The sequence below is a fragment of the Tachyglossus aculeatus genome, unplaced genomic scaffold (genome assembly GCF_015852505.1).
Source record: "Tachyglossus aculeatus isolate mTacAcu1 unplaced genomic scaffold, mTacAcu1.pri scaffold_92_arrow_ctg1, whole genome shotgun sequence".
NCBI classification, from domain to species: Eukaryota; Metazoa; Chordata; class Mammalia; order Monotremata; family Tachyglossidae; genus Tachyglossus; species Tachyglossus aculeatus.
This window is the reverse complement of record NW_024045098.1, coordinates 2,178,293-2,198,392: the sequence shown is the minus strand read 5'-3', so window position 1 is coordinate 2,198,392 and position 20,100 is coordinate 2,178,293. Positions and strand designations below refer to the sequence as shown.

Sequence of the window (20,100 nt, the reverse complement as noted above, 5' to 3'; positions counted from 1 at the left end):
CTTACGGGGAATCTCCTCATCCTTACCATCACCACCCTTCACCAGCGCCTCCACACTCCCATGTACTTTTTCCTCAGGAATCTGTCCCTCTTAGATCTCTGCTACATCACCACCGTGGTCCCAAAGTCCATTCTCAACTCCTTGTCCATATCCTTCCTGGGGTGTGCTACACACGGCTTATTAATGATTCTTTTTGGTAGTTCAGAGTTTTTCATCCTTTGAGCGGTGTCCTATGACCGCTACGCGGCCATCTGCTGCCCCTTGAGCTATGACATCATCATGGACGGAGAGGTTAGTGGGAAGATGGCCACTGTCTCCTGGCTCATTGGGGGTCTCTACTACCTGATGCACATGGCCACCACCTTTTCCTTCCATTTTTGCAGTCCTCGCATCATCCACCAGTTCTTCTGTGAAGTCCCCCAGCTGCTCAAACCCATGTGCCCTGCAGAGGCCCGAGCAGAGGTCTGTGTTCTTGTCCTCAGTGTTATTTTGGGTTTGGGATGCTTTGCATCCATCCTCAAGTCTTATGTCCACAGCTTCCTGGCGGTGCTGACGATGCCGGCTACCAAGGGCCGGACCAAAGCCTTCTCCACCTGTCTACCTCACTTGGCCGTGGTCTCTCTGTTTTTTTCACGGCTTCGTTTGCCCATCTGAAGCCACCCTTATCCTCCCCATCGACATTGGATCTGCTAGTGGTCGTATTCTACACAGTGCTGCCCACCCCCTTCTAAAGCCTGAGGAACAAGTACATGAAGGCGGCCCTGGGGAAGATCTTCTCTGTCCACTTCATTTCTGGGGTGAACCGATTCTCTCTCTTTGCCGTGGATGTATGCAGAGAGCTCTCCTACAGGGATTGTTTGGCCAAAATGGTCCTCAGTATAGAGCTTTCTCTATCGATCCTCACCTCATTGTCCTCCCTTCCCTCTGCTTCCTCCCTGACATTCCTAACCCTCTAGACAGTCAGCGCCCAATAAATGCCATTGACTAAGTGATTGATTAATAAATTTACTGATTAGGAGAGTACAATGCAGCAGAGTTGGTAGACAGGCTTCCTGACCACAAGAAGCTGACAGTAGAAAGAGTAGGACTCGTTATGGGCAGAGAACATATCTGTTAATTCTGTACTGCATTGTACTCTCCTGGACACTTAGGACAGTGCTTTCCACATAGCAAGCATTCGATAAATACCATTAAAAAAAAGAGATGATCTGAGGGGAGAATCTTCTTGGGCATTTGGTAAGAAGGTCACCCTAAGCAGAAATCCTGAAAATGATAGTAGTAAGAGTAGTAATATTTGTTAAGCACTCACTGTGTTCAGGACACCGTACTAAGCACTGGGAGACAATAAACAGATGGGAATTAGACATGGTTCCCTCCCCAGTGGGTGCTCACAATCTAAGAGCGGTCATTACAAGGGAAACCATAGCCGTGGAAGTTACCAAACAATCATTTGGGTTTTCTTATTTTGTTTTGTTTTGTTTTATTTTTATGGCAGTTGTTAAGCAAATACTATGTGTCTAGCCCTGGTCTACGCGCTATATTAGATATAAGTTCACTAATGGCAGAACATTGACATTGGTTGTGGTATTAATGACACCATTTGGAACAGTGCCCAGCACATAGAACAGTGCCCGAAGCTTAGAACAGTGCCTGGCACATAGTAAGCGCTAACTACCATCAAAAATTAAAAAAGAACATCGGAACTATGTTCTAATCCCTTTGGCTTCAATGGGACCTAATTATGATGGTATTTGTTCAGCACATACTATGTGTCAAGCACTACCTATAAAATACCAGTGAGTAGGTGCAATTAGTAGCTTGGCATTGGAAGAGTGAAATGTTGTAGTATATCAGTCAGGTATGGTAGAAGGGGCAGACTCCCTTCTCTATAATCTAAGCTTAGGGGAAGCAGCATGACCTAGAGGCTACAGCCCGGGTCTGCGAGTCAAAAGGAAGGGGGTTCTAGTCCCACCTATACCATTTGTCTGCTGTGTGACCTTGAGCAAGTCATTCAACTTCTCTATGCCTCAGTTACCTCATCTGCAAAATGGGGTTTGTGACTCTGAACCACATGTAGGACATGGACTGTGCCCAAACTGATTACCTTCCATCTACCCCAGTGCTTAGAACAGTGTCTGACACATAGTAAGAACTTAACAAATACCGTAAAAAAAGTTCATTGTGATTCAGGGCATGTGTCTACCAACTCTGTTGAATTTACTCTCCTAAGTGATTAATACAGTGCCCTGAAATTTATTTAATTATATTAATGCCTGTCTCTCCTTCTAGACTGTAAGTTCGTTGTGGGCAGGGAAAGTGTCTGTTTATTGTTGTATTATACTCTCCCAAGCGCTTAGTACAGTGCTCTGCACACAGTAAGCACTCAATGAATACGATTGAATGAATGATTGAACGAATGAATGAAAGGGAAGCAGCACAGCCTAGTGGAAAGAGCACGTGCCTGCTAGTCCGAGTCAGAGGCCTGGGGTTCTAATCCCAGCTCTGCCAATCGCCCAGTGGGTGACCTTGGGCAAGTTACATGCCTTCTCTGAGCCTCAGTTTCCTCATCTGTAAAATGAGGATTCAATACCTGTTCTCTCTCCTACTAGACTGTGAGTCCCAAGTGGGGCAAGGACTATGTCTATCCTGATGAACCTGCATCTATCACAGTAGCTTGGCACAAAGCTCCCTGTGGGCAGGTACCCTGTCTATCAACTCTGTTACATTGTACTATCCCAAATGCTTAGTGTACTGTTCTGTACACAGTAGATGCTCAATAAATACCACTGATTGAGTAACTGATACCACAATTATTATTAGTAGTAGTAAAATTGTATCAGGATGAAAAATAGCTGAATATATCATTAAATAAATTTGAAAATATGCATAAGTCTGTAAGTGCTAAGGTTAAGAATACTATCTATATTAAGCAATGGGCTGGAGAGATTGAGGTGCTGTGAACTAATCAGGGGAGTATTTCTGAGGAAGAGAGATTTGACATTGGGGAGAGTTGTGGTGTTGGATTGGGAAGTGGGGAGAAAGGCGATCAGACTATTAAAATTTTCTTAAATCAATCAATCAATCAATCGTATTTATTGAGTGCTTACTGTGTGCAGAGCACTGTACTAAGCGCTTGGGAAGTACAAGCTAGCAACATATACAGACAGTCCCTACCCAACAGTGGGCTCACAGTCTAGAAGGGGGAGACAGAGAACAAAACCAAACATACTAACAAAATAAAATAAATAGAATAGATCGGTACAAGTAAAATAAATAAATAGAGTAATAAATATGTACAACCGTATATGCATATATACCGGTGCTGTGGGGAAGGGAAGGAGGTAAGATGAGGGTGATGGAGAGGGGGACGAGGGGGAGAGGAAGGAAGGGGCTCAGTCTGGGAAGGCCTCCTGGAGGAGATGAGCTCTCAGTAGGGCCTTGAAGGGAGGAAGAGAGCTAGCTTGGCGGATGGGCAGAGGGAGGGCATTCCAGGCCCGGGGGAGGACGTGGGCCGGGGGTCGATGGCGGGACAGGAAGGCTGAGTAGGTGCGATTGAGGTTGTCGTTAATGTAACCGTGATAACAAGGGCCTTTTTCCCGGGGTGGGGGCGGGGAGTCAGTCAGGACCGGACCGGGAAGGGGGGTTGGGGGGCACTATAAGGAAGGTCCCTTGAGTGGGTGGGAGTGGAAGCAGGGGGCGTCTGTGGCGGCGCTCGGAGGGAAGGAGCCTTCCGGGAGCAGCGGGGGCCACGCGGTGTGATGGCGCACCCACCACCTCTTTCATCAGGGGTGTTATATATTGCCCTCTCCCAAGCACATAGCACAGTGCTTTGCACATAGAAAGTGTTTAATCAAAATCTCTGATTGACTCGCCCACCTAGATTAGTTTGCGGTCTCCTTGAGGCTTTCCCTCTCAGAGATTTGGGAAGGTTGGGACTCACTTCCCATTTCCATTGTAGTTCTCGGGGACTTTCTCCTCCGCACCACTGTCCCACTGCCGCTTGACAGTTCAACACATATATTTGGGGGGAGTATTTGGTAAGTGCTTCCTAAGTGCCGGGCACTGTACTAAGCACTGGCATAGAGTCAAGCTAATCAGGTTGGGCACAATCCATGTCCCACATGGGGCTCGATCTTAATCCCCATTTCACAGATGAAGGAGCTGAGGTACAGAGAAGTGAAGTGACTCGTTCAGGATGACACAGCAGGTAAGTGGCTGTGGCAAGATTAGAACCCAGGTCCTCCCGACTCCCAGGCCTGAGCTCTTTTTGCTATGTCCTGATGTTTCTGTGCCATCTCCCATCCTTCCCATTACAGATACTTCACCAAGCACTATCAGCATCTTATGGCCCTGGTGTTTGCTGTGGAGGAGATCAACAAGGACCCCAGCCTGTTACTCAATATTTCCCTGGGATTCCACCTCTTCAGCGTCCACTTCCTGGAGGTGATCAGGGCCGAGAGTTCCATGGCTCTGCTCTCGGGAAGAGCCACAACTGTCCCCAATTACAGCTGTGAGCCAGAGTAGCGGGACAAACTGGTGGCTGTCATAGGACCCACTGTTGGGTAGGGACTGTCTCTATATGTTGCCAACTTGCACTTCCCAAGCGCTTAGTACAGTGCTCTGCACGCAGTAAGCGATCAATAAATACGATTGATTGATTGATTGATAGGAGGGATATTGTTGGCAGTGTCCACTACTGGCTCCTGGCTGCTGGGACTCTAGAACCTCCCCCAGGTGAGGACTCCCCACTGCACGGGGTAGACAAGCATTAGGGGTTTTTTGTTGTTGTTTTATGGTATTTGTTAAGCACGTACAATGTGCCAAGCACTGCAATAAGTGATGGCCCATGCAGAGTCCAAAGCTAGGAAATTCCCCCACCGTTTTTCCTCTGCTCTTCCTCCCCTCCCCATCACCCCGACTTCCTCCCTCTGCTCTATCCCCATCCCCGCACCACAGCACTTGTGTATATATATAAGTATTTATTGCTTCATTCATTTTATTAATTAATTCATTCAATCGCATTTACTGAGCGCTTACTGTGTGCAGAGCACTGTACTAAGCGCTTGGGAAATACAAGTGGGCAACATATAGAGACGGTCCCTACCTAACAATGGGCTCATAGTCTAGAAGGGGGAGAAAGACAACAAAACAAAACATGTAGACAGGTGTCAAAATCGTCAGAATAAATAGAATTAAAGCTATAAGCACATCATTAACAAAATGAATAGTAAATATCTACAAGTAAAATAAATAGAATAATAAATCTGTACATATATATACAGGTGCTGAGGGGAGGTGAAGGAGGTAGGGTGGGGGGAAGGGGAGGAGGAGGGGAAAAAGGGTGCTCAGTCTGGGAAGGCCTCCTGGAGGAGGTGAGCTCTCAGTAGGGCTTTGAAGGGAGGGAGAGAGCTAGCTTGGTGGATGTGTGGAGGGAGGGCATTCCAGGCCAGGGGAAGGACGTGGGTCGGGGTCGACGGCGGGACAGGAGAAAAAGAGGTGCAGTGAGGAGGTTAGTAGCAGAAGAGCAGAGGGTACGGGCTGGGCTGTAGAAGGAGAGAACGTAGGTGAGGTAGGAAGGGGCGAGGTGATGCCGAAACGCAGCTGGTGAAAGTCTAAACACCAAGACAACCTTGTTCACTTCAGGTTTATCCTTTCCTGCCTTAACTCTGTTCTCTCCTCTGCCAGACACAATTATTTCTCCTCCCTTATTGACACCCATGCCCATCATCCCCGTCAGCTCTTCTGTACATTCAACTCCCTTTTCAGGCCCACTGTTCCTCCCCTTCCTTCATCCTTCACACCCAATAATCTGGTTTCCTACTTCATTAGTAAAACTAACTCTATCAGGTCTGAGCTTCCCAAAGTCACTCCTCCCCCTTCTCCAACACCCCCTGCTCTCAATCCCCTCCGGCGCTCTCTCATCCTTCCCAGCAATATCTTCAGATGCATTCTCCTACCTCCTCTCAAGTGCTACTCCATCCACCTGTGCTTCAGACCCCATTCCCTCCCATTTTATGAGATCTCTAGCCCCTTCCCTCCTCCCTTCCTTAACTTCCATCTACAAACTCTCACTCTCCCCTGGTTCCTTCCCCTCTGCCTTCATACATGCCCACGTCTCCCCCATCATAAAAAACCCTTCTCTTGACCCTACCTCCCCTTCTAGTTATCGCCCTATCTCCCTCCTACCATTCCTCTCCAAACTCCTAGAACGAGTCGTCTACACCCACTGCCTCGAATTCTTCAACACCAACTCTGTCCTCGACGCCCTGCAATCTGGCTTACGTCCGCTACACTCCACCCGAAACTGCCCTCTCAAAGGTCATCAATGACCTCCTTCTTGCCAAATCCAACGGCTCCTACTCTATCCTAATCCTCCTCGACCTCTCAGACACTGTGGACCACCCACTTCTCCTCAACACACTATCCAACCTTGGCTTCACAGACTCTGTCCTCTCCTGGTTCTCCTCTTATCTCTCCGGCCGTTCATTCTCAGTCTCCTTTGCGGGCTCCTCCTCCCCCTCCCATCCCCTTTCGGTAGGGGTTCCTCAAGGGTCAGTTCTCGGTCCCCTCCTGTTCTCTCCCTACACTCACTCCCTTGGTAAACTCATTCGCTCCCACGGCTTCAACTATCATCTGTACGCTGATGACACCCAAATCTACATCTCTGTCCTGGCTCTCTCTCCCTCTCTTCAAGCTCGTGTCTCGTCCTGTCTTCAGGACATCTCTATCTGGATGTCTGCCCGCCATCTAAAACTTAATATGTCCAAGACTGAACTCCTTATCTTCCCTCCCAAACCCTGCCCTCTCCCTGACTTTCCCATCACCGTAAACGGCACTACCATCCTTCCTGTCTCACAAGCCCGCAACCTTGGTGGCATCCTCGACTCTGCTTTCTCGTTCACCCCTCACATCCTATCTGTCACCAAAACCTGCCGGTCGTACCTCCAAAACATCGCCAACATCGCCCTTTCCTCTCCATCTAAACCGCTACCTTGCTCGTTCAATCTCTCATCTTATCCCGACTGGATTACTGCAACAGCATCCTCTCTGATCTCCCATCCTCTTGTCTCTCCCCAATTCAGTCTATACTTCACGCTGCTACCCTGATCATCTTGGTGCAGAAACGCTATGGGCACGTCACTTCCCTTCTCAAAAATCTCCAGTGGCTGCCTGTCAACCTACGCATCAAGCAAAAATTCCTCACTCTCGGCTTCAAGGCTCCCCATCACTTCGCCCCTCCCTACCTCACCTCCCTTCTCTCATTCTACAGCTCAGCCCACACCCTCCACTCCTCTACCGCTAACCTCCTTACTGTACCTCGTTCTCGCCTGTCCCGCCATCGACCCCCGGCCCACGTCCTCCCCCTGGCCTGGCATGCCCTCGCTCCACACATCCGCTAAGCTAGCTCTCTTCCTCCCTTCAAAGCCCTACTGAGAACTCACGTCCTCCAAGAGGCCTTCCCAGGCTGAACTCTCCTTTTCCTCTGTTCCTCCCCATCCCCCCTACCCTGCCTCCTTCCCCTCCCCGCAACACCTGGATATTTGTTTGTACAGATTTATTACTCTATTTAGTTTACTTGTACATATTTACTATTCTATTTATTTTGTTAATGATGTAAATTTTGCTTTAATTGTTTTTGTTCTGACGACTTGACACCTGTCCACATATTCTGTTTTGTTGTCTGTCTCCCTCTTCCAAACTGTGAGCCCATAGGGACTGTCTCTACATGTTGCCAACTTGTACTTCCCAAGCGCTTAGTACAGTTCTCTGCACACAGTAAGCTCTCAATAAATACGATTGAATGAATGAATGAATGAATGGAGAGCCTTGAAGCCGAGAGTGAGGAATTTTTGCTTGATTCGTAGGTTGACAGGCATCCCCTGGAGATTTTTGAGGAGGGGAGTAACATGCCCAGAGCGTTTCTGCACAAAGATGATCCGGGCACCAGCGTGAAGTATAGACTGAAGCGGGAAGAGACAAGAGGATGGGAGATCAGAGAGGATGCTGTTGCAGTAATCCAGTCAGGATAAGATGAGAGATTGAAAAAGCAAGGTAGCGGTTTAGATGGAGAGGAAAGGGTGATGTTGGCGGTGTTGTGGAGGTACGACCGGCAGGTTTTGGTGACAGATTGGATGTGAGGGGAGAACGAGAGAGCAGATTCGAGGGTGACACCAAGGTTGCGGGCTTTAGAGACAGGAAGGATGGTAGTGCCGTTTTCGGTGATGGGAAAGTCAGGGAGAGGGCAGGGTTTGGGAGGGAAGATAAGGAGTTCAGTCTTGGACATAATGAGTTTTAGATGGCGGGCAGACATCCAGATGGAGATGTCCTGAAGGCAGGAGAAGACCCGAGCCAGAAGGGAGGGAGAGAGAGCAGGGGCAAAGATGTAGATTTGGGTGTCATGAGCGTAGAAATGATAGTTGAAGACGTGGGAGCGAGTTTATGTATGTGTATATGTCTATAATTCTATTTATTTATGGTGATGTTATTGATACCTGTCTACTTGCTTTGTTTTGTGTTGTCTGTCTCCCCCACTTCTAGACTGTGATCCCGTTGTTCGGTAGGGATTGTCTTTCTTTCTTGCTTAATTGTGCTTTCCAATTGCTTAGTACAGTGCTCTGCACACAGTAAGCATTCAGTAATTACTATTGAATGAATTAAATAATCAATGACAATCTGCCCGGATTGTCTTTGTCCAGAAACGTTCTGGGCATGTTACTCCCCTCCTCAAAAATCTCCAGTGGCTACCAAGCAATCTGAGCATCAGGCAGAAACTCCTCACCCTCGGCTTCAAGACTCTCCATCAACTCGCCCCCTCCTATCAATCAATCAATCAATCGTATTTATTGAGCGCTTACTGTGTGCAGAACACTGTACTAAGCGCTTGGGAAGTACAAGCTAGCAACATATAGAGACAGTCCCTACCCAACAGTGGGCTCACAGCCTAGAAGGGGGAGACAGAGAACAAAACCAAACGTATTAACAAAATAAAATAAATAGAATAGATCGGTACAAGTAAAATAAATAAATAAATGGAGTAATAAATATGTACAAACATATATACATATATACAGGTCCTGTAGGGAAGGGAAGGAGGTAAGATGCGGGGAATGGTGAGGGGGACGAGGGGGAGAGGAAGAAAGGGGCTCAGTCTGGGAAGGCCTCCTGGAGAAGCTGAGCTCTCAGTAGGGCCTTGAAGGGAGGAAGAGAGCTAGCTTGGCGGATGGGCAGAGGGAGGGCATTCCAGGCCCGGGGGAGGACGTGGGCCGGGGGTCTATGGCGGGACAGTAAGGCTGAGTAGGTGCGAATGAGGTTGTCGTTAATGTAACTTGGTGATAACAAGGGCCTTTTTCCCGGGTGAGTGGGGGGGGGGAGTCAGTCAGGACCGGATCGGGAAGAGGGTTTGGGGGGCACTATAAGGAAGGTCGCTTAACTGGGTGGGGGTGGAAGCAGGGGGCATCTATGGCGGTGCTCGGAGGAGAGGAGTCTTCGGGAGCAGCGGAGGCCACGCGGTGTGATGGCGGGCAGGCGGGCGGGCCTCTCGGGAATGGAGTCCCGGGCGTCTATGGCGGGCATCTCTGGCGCTCTGAGGAGAAGAGCCTTCCGGGAGCAGCGGGGGCCACGCGGTGTGATGGCGGGAGGGCGGGAGGGCCTCTCGGGAATGGAGTCCCGGGCGTCTATGGGGGCGCTCTGAGAAGAGGATCACTCCAGGAGCAGCAAGGCCGCGCGGCATGACGGCAGGCGGGCCTCTCTGGAACGGAGTCCCGGGCGTCTATGGCGGCACGCTCTGAGGAGAGGATCCTTCCAGGAGCAGCAAGGCCACGCGGTCCTACCTCACCTCCCTTCTCTCCTTCTACAGCCCAGCCTGCACCCTTCACTCCTCTGCCGCTAATCTCCTCACCGTGCCTCGTTCTCGCCTGTCCCGCCGTCGACCCCCGGCCCACGTCATCCCCCTGGCCTGGAATACCCTCCCTCCCAACATCCGCCAAGCTAGCTCTCTTCCTCCCTTCAAGGTCCTACTGAGAGTTCACCTCCTCCAGGAGGCCTTCCCAGACTAAGCTCCCTCCATCCTCTCCCCCTCGTCCCCCTCTCCATCCCCCCGTCTTACCTCTTTCCCTTCCCCACAGCACCTGTACATATTTTGTACATATTTATTACTCTATTAATTTATGTATTTATTTTACTTGCACATATCTATTCTATTTATTTTATTTTGTTAATATGTTTTGTTTTGTTCTCAGTCTCCCCCTTCTAGACCGTGAGCCCACTGTTGGGTAGGAGCTGTCTCTACATGTTGCCAACTTGTACTTCCCAAGCGCTTAGTACAGTGCTCTGCACACAGTAAGCGCTCAAGAAATATGATTGATTGATTGATTAATGTACAGAAGTCAATTAAATGGACTTGTGTCTTTGCCTGGAATGAAAGATGCTGACCCCTGGAGACTGTAAGCCCCTTGTGGGCAGGGATCCTGTCTGACAGCTCTGTTGTAGTCCCTAAAGTGTGTAGTACAGGGCTCTACACCTAGCAAGGAGTCAGTAAACACCATGGATTGATTGATTGATTTGGGAACATTGTGTGATTTATTGATTCATTCATTCATTCAATCAATCGTATTTATTGAGAACTTACTGTGTCCAGAGCACTATACAAAGCACTTGGGAGAGGATAATGCAACACTAAACAGACACATTCCCTACCCACAACAAACGTACAGTTTAGAGGGAGAGAAACAGACATGAATATAAATAAATAAAATTACAGATATGTGCATCAGTTTTGTGGGAATGGGCGGGGGAAAGAGCAAAAGGAGTAAGTCTGGGCAACGCAGAAGGGAGTGAGAGATGAGGGAACGTGGGGCTTAATTTGAGAAGGACTTTTGGAGGAGACGTGCCTTCAATAAGACTTTGAAGTTGTCTAGAGCAATTGCCTGTGGGATTTAAGGAGGGAGGGCATTCCAGGCTCAAGGCAGGACATGGGCTAGGGGTCGGTGGCAAGATAGGTGAGACTGAAATGCAGTGAGAAGGTTAGCACTAGAGGAGCGAAGTATGAGGGCTGGGTTGTAGAAGGAGAGAAGGGAGGTGAGATCGGAGAGGGCAAGGTGATGGAGTGTCTTAAAGCCAATGATGAAGAGTTTTTGTTTGATGTGGAGGTGGATGGGCAACCCCTCGAATTTTTGGAGGAGCAGGGTGACATATCCTGAATGCTTTTTGTAGACGAATGATCTGGGCACCTGAGTGAGTTATGGACTGCAGTGGGGAGAGACAGGAAACTAGGAGGTCAGCAAGGAGGCTAATGCAGTAATCTAGGAGGGACAGGATGGGTGAAAGTATTAACGTGGTGATGTCGATCTGTCCGTATGTCCACTCCGGAGTCCCCTCTTCCCCTGCTCTGTCTTCCATGTAGATCTGCTATGGCCCAGAGGAGCCCACTCTCAAAGATAAGGCCCGGTTCCCCTCTCTATCAGAACTCAGTGAGTTCCCCAAATCTGCCTTCAGGGATGATCCGACTCATGAAACATTTTCACTGGGTCTGGATCGGCCTCCTGGTCACCGATGACATTCGAGGGGAGACGTACGCTACGGTGCTAACAGAGGAGATGGCCAAGAATGGCATCTGTGTGGCTTATGTTGAAAGAATCAATGAATATTTTACCAAATATACCAATAGGATTGACTCTCACTACAAACAAATTATGACATCATCAGCGAATGTAGTCACTGCCTATGGATATTACCGTCATTTGTTTTAAATCTGCATAGCTTCCCTATTCTCGGCAAAGTCTGGGTCACCACATCAGATTGGGATTTGACAATCAATCCCCTTATCAGAAATAACACTTTTTTTCCAAGGCTTCTTGTCATTTTCAGTCCATAGGAAGGAGATTCCGGGTTTCAGGGATTTCGAATGGGCCCTGAACCCTCGGAAATACCCGCAGGACATGTTTCTTCAGTCATTCTGGCGGTGGACTTTTGATTGTCCATTTGTAGATGATCCGGATAGATGTGATTCCCTGGGACTGTGTGACTTAAACAATACGTTGGAGAATAGGTCCTTGGACTTCTGGGACATGAACCTGTCTCCCCGGGTTTACCGCGTGTACAGTGCTGTATACGACATCACTCACGTCCTCCACCAAGGGATCTGGGCTGAGAAGGACATGGAGTCATCAGAAGAAGGACCAAGTCGGATCCCTCATCCATGGCAGGTAATTCTCCCCTCCCTCTATCCATTATGGTACATTGCTACTTTGGAGACTTGAGTCACTGGTGTCTCCTTCTCCCTCCAGCTTCACTTATCTCTGAAGAACACTCAGATCCACACCGGCGCTGGTGAGCAGGTCCATTTGGATGACCTCGGCTGGAGTACCAGTAGGTTTGACATCCTGAACTGTCAGATTTTGCAGAACGGCACCAAGGTCTACGTCAGAGTTGGAGAGTTCATCCCCTTGGCCCCAGCTGGCCAAGAGTTCATCATCAATGAGGAGAGGATCATGTGGGATGGGCTATTTTCTCAGGTAATAAAGGAGGAGGAGGAGCAGCAGGAGGAGGAGGAGGGTGAGATGAGCTGCACACTTTGACAAACGGCCTTTGGAGTCATCTTCTCCGTAGTCATTTCCACTGTGTCGGCCAAGACGGTCACTGTGGTTCTGTCCTTCACGGCCATTGGGCCGGGGAGCAGAATGAGCAAGAGGCTGGGGACCAGAGTGCCTTCCTCCATCACCTGCATCTGCTCCCTCGTCCAAGTGGGCATCTGCACGGTCTGGCTGGGGATCTCAGCTCCGTTCCCCGCGTGGACGTGGCGTCTGAGGACTGGGTCATCATCATCCAGTGCACTGAGGGCTCAGCCACAGCTCTCTACTGTGTCCTGGGCTATATGGGGCTCCTGGCCCTGGTCAGGTTCGCAGTAACCTTCCTGGCCAGGAAGCTGTCATACAGTTTCACCCCACCCTCAGTCCCATGGTCTTTCTATCAGTCAGACAGTCAGTCAGTCAATCGTAATCGCTGAGCACTTACTGTGCACAGAGCACGGTACTTAGCCCTTGGGAGAATCTAGTGTAACAATGCGACAGACACATTCTGGGCCCACAACGTCCATATCCATAATTTATTTTAATGTCTGTCTCCTCCTCTGGCCTGGATGCTCCTTGTGTACAGGGAATGTGTCTTCGAACTCTTGTATTGTACTCTGCCAAGTGCTTAGTACAGTGCTCTATATAAAGGAAATGTTCACTAAATGCCACTGATTGATCGGTTGATTGAGGAAGCGTTATTGAATGAGATTCCAGATTGTCATATTGGCCTGGAAGCTGGTAAAGCTGGAATATTCGATGAAATAAAATGAGAAGACTCCTTACCACTAGCTTTAAAGCATTCAGTCAGCTCACTCCCTCCTACCTTACCTCACTGATCTCCTACTACAGACCGGCCCCCACACTCCACTCCTCTAGCATCAGCTTACTTACTGTACCTCAATCTCCTCAAGCTTGCTACCTACCCCTAACCCATATCCTCCCTCTGGCCTGGTACTCCCTCTTCTTCTGTAAACGTCAGACCACCACTCTCCCCACTTTCAAAGCCTTATTAAAGTCACATCTACTCCAGGAAGCCTTCCCTGATTAAGTCCACTTTTCCCGCAGCACTGTCTTACTTCTTTGTCGTCTATGTGCTTGGATCTGTGCCCTTTGGGCATCTGATACTTGTCCTACAGCACTTAAGTACATATCCATGAGTTATATATTAAAATTTTTTTTATATTGATGCCGGTCTCCCCCTAGACTGTGAGCTTGTTGTGCGCTGAGAACGTGTCCACCAACTCTGTTGCACTTTACTCTCCCAAGCACTAAACACAGTGCTCTGCACACATTAAGTACTTAATACATGCCATTAATGGTTTGATTGACTGACTGATTGCTCTCTAAAGTGCCTTGTGCAGCACTGAGCACACAGAAACTGCACAATAGATCCCATTGAAGATGAAGACTATTCTGAGCTCTGATTGAACTCATAGTCTCCCACCCTTATGTAATGAATAGAACATTGCCCTGGGAATTCTATATCCTTTCCCGTCTTCCCCCATGCTCCTGAGTCCCAGGAAGGAAAGGCTCAATGTCCTGCCCATTTCACTCTTTCCCTCCTCACACATAACCTCCGCTCCGTGTGTAGCGAGAGCTGCCAGACAGGTTTCAGGAAAACGGCTCGAGAAGGGAAAACCGCCTGCTGCCACGACTGCGTATCCTGTGCCGAGGGAGAGATCAGCAATCGGACGGGTAAGAGTCAGTGGAGAATAGTACTTCCCGGTCAAACAGCAATGGGAAGGGCAGGACTTTCTGGGAGATCTTTCTGAGAGTGAGAAATAATAACAATAATAACAACAAAGACTGCAATGTTTTCTAAGAGTTTCCTAGGTGTCTAGAGAAGCAACATGGCCTAGTTGATAGAACACTGACCTGGGCATAAGAAGGACCTGGGTTCTAATCCCAGCTCTGCCAGTTATCTGCTGTTGTGACCTTGGATAAGTCACTTCAGTTCTCTGTGCCTCTGTTCCTTCATCTGCAAAATGAGGATTCAATACCAGTTCTCCCTCCTACTTAGTTTGTGAGCCCCATTTGGAACCTGATGATCTTGTACAGTGCTGTGAACATAGTAAGAACTTAATGAATACCCAAATTATTATTTTTTGTGCCTACGTCCCTGACAGAGGCACCAAGATACCTATAGGTTTTTTATGGTTTCTGTTGAGTGCTTACTATGTGCTAGGCACTGTACTATGCACTAGGGTAGATACAAGTTAATCAGGTTGGATACAGTCCATGTAATAATAATAATGATAATTGTAGCATTTGTTAAGTGCTTACTATATGCTAAACACTGTACTAACTGCTGAGGTGAATACAAGGAAATTGAACGAACACAGTCCCTGTCCCACATGTGGTTTACAGTCTCAATCCTCATTTTATAGATGAGATAACTGAGACACAGAGAAATGAAGTGACTTGCCCAAGTTCATACATCAGAAATGTGGCAGAGCTGGGATTAGAACCCATGACCTTCTTACTCCCAGGCCTGCACCCTATCCACTACGCCTTGCTGCCACAAATGGGATTTACAGTCTTCATCCCCAGTTTACAAATGAGGTAACTGAGGGAAAGAGAAGTGCATTGATTTGCCCGAGGTCATACAGCAGACATGGGGCAGAGCAGGGATTATAACCCTGTCCTTCTGACTCCTAGGCCCCGGCCCCTTCCACTAGGCTTGTCTGGAGGTGGGGTGTGAGACAGCCGAGTTCCCTAGCTTATTCTGTGCCCTATTGTTTGACTGGTGTTAGATTCTGGGCCCAGTCCACAGCATTTGCAATTTGGGAGGCTTCCCTCATTCCCCTGTCATCAATCCATCAATCAGTGGTATTAATTGAGCACCTACCTTGTGTGAAGCACTGTTCTAAGCATGTGGGAGAGTACAAGACAGCAGAGTTGCTAAACATGTTCCCGGCCCTCAATCAATTAATCAATCGATCAATCGTATTAACTGAGTGCTTAATAATAATTATAATGATGACACATTAAGCGCATACTATGTGCAAAGCACAGAGCACTGTACTGAGCGCTTGGGAGAGTACGATATAATAGTTGGTAGGTACGTTCCCTGCTCTCAAGGAGCTTACAGTCTAGAGGAAGAGACAGATATTAAAATGAATTAAGAGTATGGATTCTGGGGCTGAGCAGGGTGGAGGTGAATGCATGATAAAAATCCAAGTGCAAATTTAACGGGCAGACTGAACCACACTTATCATTCCAGTCAATCAATGGCATTCATTGGGTGTTTACCGTGTGCAGAACTAAGCACTTGGAAGACTATCTTATAACAAAGTTGGTAGACTTGTCCCAGTCCTTTGAAAGCAGCTTGTCCATTCATCTTATTCTTCTGGATGCTCTTCTTTGCCTTCCCTTGCACTTGTACTGTGAACTTCCCTCGTCCCAGGTGAGGAGGGAAATCCCATTTATTCCTTTCAGATACGGATCAATGTGTCAAGTGTGCCGAAAATGAATTTCCAAATCGTCAAAGAGATCAGTGTAATCCAAAAGGGGAGATCTTCCTTTCCTACGAGAAATCTCTGGGAATGGTTCTGGTGTCCTTAGGCCTCTGTTTCTCTCTCCTAAGCGCTCTGGTTTTGGGGGTCTTTGTCCACGCCAGAACACCCCCATACTGAAAGCTAACAACTGCAGTCTCAGTTACACGCTCCTCACTGCCCTCTTGCTCTGCTTCCTGTCCTCCTTGACCTTTGGTGGCCGCCCCGGCCTATTCACCTGCCTCCTGCGACAGATAACCTTCGGAGTCATCTTTTCAGGGGCTATTTCCGCCGTGCTGACTAAGATAGTCACTCTGATCCTAGCCTTCAAGGCTACCAGGCCGGGGAGCAGAAAGAGGACATGGCTGGGGCCCAGGGTGCCTTTCTCCATTGTCTGCATCTGCTCTCTCATCCAAGTGGGCATCTGCACAGTCTGGCTGGGGACCTCCAACCCCCGCCTACTCATCCCAATCCAAATGCTCCACACCCCTCGCACTCTTCCCCCTCCCCCTCCCTCGACAGCTGCTGCCGAGTGTGGCCTCTGGAATCCCCGCTCCGTTATAAGTAAGCTCCCTTTCATCCTGGACCGATTTCTTTCCAGGTCTCTACTCCTCCTTGCCCTAACTGAAACATGGCTGTCTCCGGACGACACGGTGTCTTCTGCTGCTCTCTCCAGTGGAGGCCTCTTCTTCTCCCACTCCCCCAGACTCACCGGAAAAGGAGGAGGCGACGGTTTCCTTCTCGCCCCCCAGTGTCGCTTTCTCACTATCCCTCCTCCCCGTTCCCTTTCCTTTGAACTCAACATGTCCAAGACTGAACTCCTTGTCTTCCCTCCCAAACCCTGCCCTCTCCCTGACTTTCCCATCACTGTTGACGGCAGTTCCATCCTTCCCGTCTCACAAGTCCTGAATCTTAGTGTCATCCTCGACTCCAGTCTCTCGTTCACCCCTCAAATCCAAGCCGTCACCAAAACCTGCCGGTCTCACCTCCGCAATATTGCCAAGATCCGTCCTTTCCTCTCCATCCAAACCGCTACCCTGCTTGTTCAAGCTCTCATCCTATCCCGTCTGGACTACTGTATCAGCCTCCTCTCCGATCTCCCATCCTCCTGTCTCTCCCTATTTCAATCCATACTTCACGCCGCTGCCCGGATTGTCTTATTGTCTTTGTCCAGAAATGCTCTGGGCATGTTACTCCCCTCTTAAAAAATCTCCAGTGGCTACCAATCAACCCACGCATCAGGCAGAAACTCCTCAGCTTCGGCTTCAAGGCTCTCCATCACCTCGCCCCTCCTACCTCACCTCCCTTCTCTCCTTCTACAGCCCAGCCTGCACCCTCTGCTCCTCTGCAGCTAATCACCTCACCGTGCCTCGTTCTCGCCTATCCCGCCGTCGACCCCCGGTTCACGTCATCCCCCTGGCCTGGAATGCCCTCCCCCTGAACATTCGCCAAGCTAGCTCTCTTCCTCCCTTCAAGGCCCTACTGAGAGCTCACCTCCTCCAGGAGACCTTCCCAGACTGAGCCCCCTCCTTCCTCTCCCCCTCCTCCCCCTCTCCATCCCCCTCTTACCTCCTTCCCTTCCCCACAGCACCTGTATGTATGTATATATGTTTGTACGTATTTATTACTCTGTTCATGTATTTTACTTGTACATATTCTATTTATTTTATTTTGTTAATATGTTTTATTTTGTTCTCTGTCTCCCCTTTCTAGACTGTGAGCCCACTATTGGGTAGGGACCGACTCTATATGTTGCCAAGTTGTACTTCCCAAGCGCTTACTACAGTGCCCTGTACACAGTAAGCGCTCAATATATACCATTGAATGAATGAATGAATGAATGAATGAACCTCCCCCCCGTTCCCTGACAGGGACATGGCTTCTGAAGCCGAGGTCATCATCATCCAGTGCAACGAGGGCTCCGCCACAGCCTTCTACTGCGTCCTGGGCTACATCGGACTCCTGGCCCTAGTCATCCTGATGGTTGCCTTCCTGGCCAGGAATCAGTCAGACAGCTTCAATGAGACCACGTTCATCATGTTCAGCATGTTGATGTTCTTCAGCCTCTGGGTCTCCTTTCTGCCCATGTACCTGAGCACCAAGGGCAAGGCCATGGTGCCCGTGGAGGTCTTCTCCTTCCTGGCCTCCAGCGCCGGGCTCCTCTGCTGCATCTTTAGGCCCAAGGTCTATGTGATCTTGCTAAGGCCGGACAGGAACATCAGAGGGCGGCTCCTGGGGAGGCAGGGGAATCCTTAAGTGGGACACAATCAGGGCCAGGCTCAGGGAGGTGGGCACTTGAAGGCAGGGGTTTAAATGCAGCCCCTCCCCATGGACACAAGACACCATGGACGTCCCCCAGAGGATACTGTTTCTCCTGAGATGATTTTCCTGATCGGCTCCCAAATCCTTCACGTTCCTCCCTTTCCTTTGGCTCCCAACCTTCCGCCCATGATTGATCATGATGGCATGAGTTCGGTCGAGCAGCACATCAATCTCTATCCTCAGAAGAACGCCTAGGACAGCGCCTCCCCTAGGCAGAGAGAGAAGAAGCAGGTCCCAACATGTCCATCCTGAATCCCTGGGAGAGCTCTAGTCGAGTGGGATGGCGCACATAAATCCGGAATCAGTCCCCACTCTGGGACTCTGATCCTGTCCATTCTAGCTCTTCCCTCTTTCCACCTCCTCATACAATCAGTCAGTATTTATTGAGCACTTATTGTATACAGAGCACTGTATTAAGCCCTTGGGAGCGTATGATATAAACGTATAACAAACACATTCCCTGCCCACAACGTGTTTACAGTCTAGAAGGGGAGACAGACATTAATTTAAATAAATGAATTATAGCTACATAATTCAACTCCCACTCCCTTTTTCTAGGTCGTTTGGCTTTCCATTAGCTACAGCTTGTGAACATCACTTCTCCCATTTCATTTCTCATCTTTGTCTCACCAAAGAAATATGGAAAATAAAATTATTAGAACAATCATTCAATTGTATTTACTGAATGCTTACTATGTGCAGATCACTGTACTAAGTGGTTGGGAAAGTACTATATAACACAATTAGTAGATGTAATACCTGCTCATAGGGAGTTTATGGTATACGGGGGAGATAGAAATTGAAATAAATTACAGAAAGAAAAAGTAGTAGAGTATCAGGATATGTACATAAATGGTGTGGGGCTGGGGTTAATATCAAAGTGAGTAGAGTTTTCCATAGAATAACACATTATAAATTAGAATTTGTTCCAGAAGCTATGGAATAAGAGGGGAAGAGGGAGAAAAATTTCAGACAGGGGAAATTGCAAAGTATGGATATGTGCATAAATGCTCTGGGATTGAAGGTGGGGTGAATTTTAATGAAGGTTGAGTGTGTGGACGATGCAGAAGAGAGGGTGGAGGGGAAATGAAGGCTTAGTCAGGGATGATGAAGAAAATTTATTATGTACAGGAGAAAGAGAAGCTGTTAGAAAGCACACACTTAACTGTTGGAAAGAAGTTCAAGAAAGCAACTATAACACTGTTCTCCCAAAAATCGTTTTGCATTACTAGAGACAAAAAACAGAGTTTTGAGATTCAGCATGTCCTAGTGGAAAGATCCCGGGCCTGGGAGCCAGAGGACTTGGGTTCTAATCCTGACTTTGCCAATTGCTTGTTGTGTCACCCTGGGCAAGTTATTTAACTTCTCCGTGCCTCAGTTTCCTCCAATGTAAAATGTAGAGTAAATATCTATTCTCCCCCTACTTAAACTGTGAGCCCCATGTAGGACAGGAACTGCCTCCAACGTGATAAACATGTTCCTAACCCAATGCTTAGAACAGTGTTTAACACATGGTAAGTGCTTACCAAATGCATTAACAACAATAATAGTGATAATTATAATAAAGATCGGGGTTGGATGACACTGATGACATTTCATGTTATTTTAGATATGCCTATGCCTTCAAAACTGTCTAACTGGTCCTACCTCTGATGCTCCTCTGGTGCTAACCTCCTCACTGTACCTCAATTTCGTCTATCTCGCCGCTGACCCCT

General features: G+C 48.4%; 1 protein-coding gene across 1 annotated transcript; it reads left to right on the top strand.

Moving 5' to 3' along the window:
* Nucleotides 1–303: 303 nt before the first annotated feature.
* LOC119924293 (vomeronasal type-2 receptor 26-like) lies at nucleotides 304–18,319 on the top strand. The gene is given in 10 exon segments (XM_038743203.1): nucleotides 304–623; nucleotides 4,317–4,510; nucleotides 11,494–11,613; nucleotides 11,866–12,203; nucleotides 12,285–12,552; nucleotides 12,607–12,740; nucleotides 14,090–14,264; nucleotides 16,008–16,187; nucleotides 16,190–16,504; nucleotides 17,910–18,319. Coding segments are annotated over 10 exon segments (2,454 nt in total).
* The last annotated feature ends 1,781 nt before the right edge of the window (nucleotides 18,320–20,100 follow it).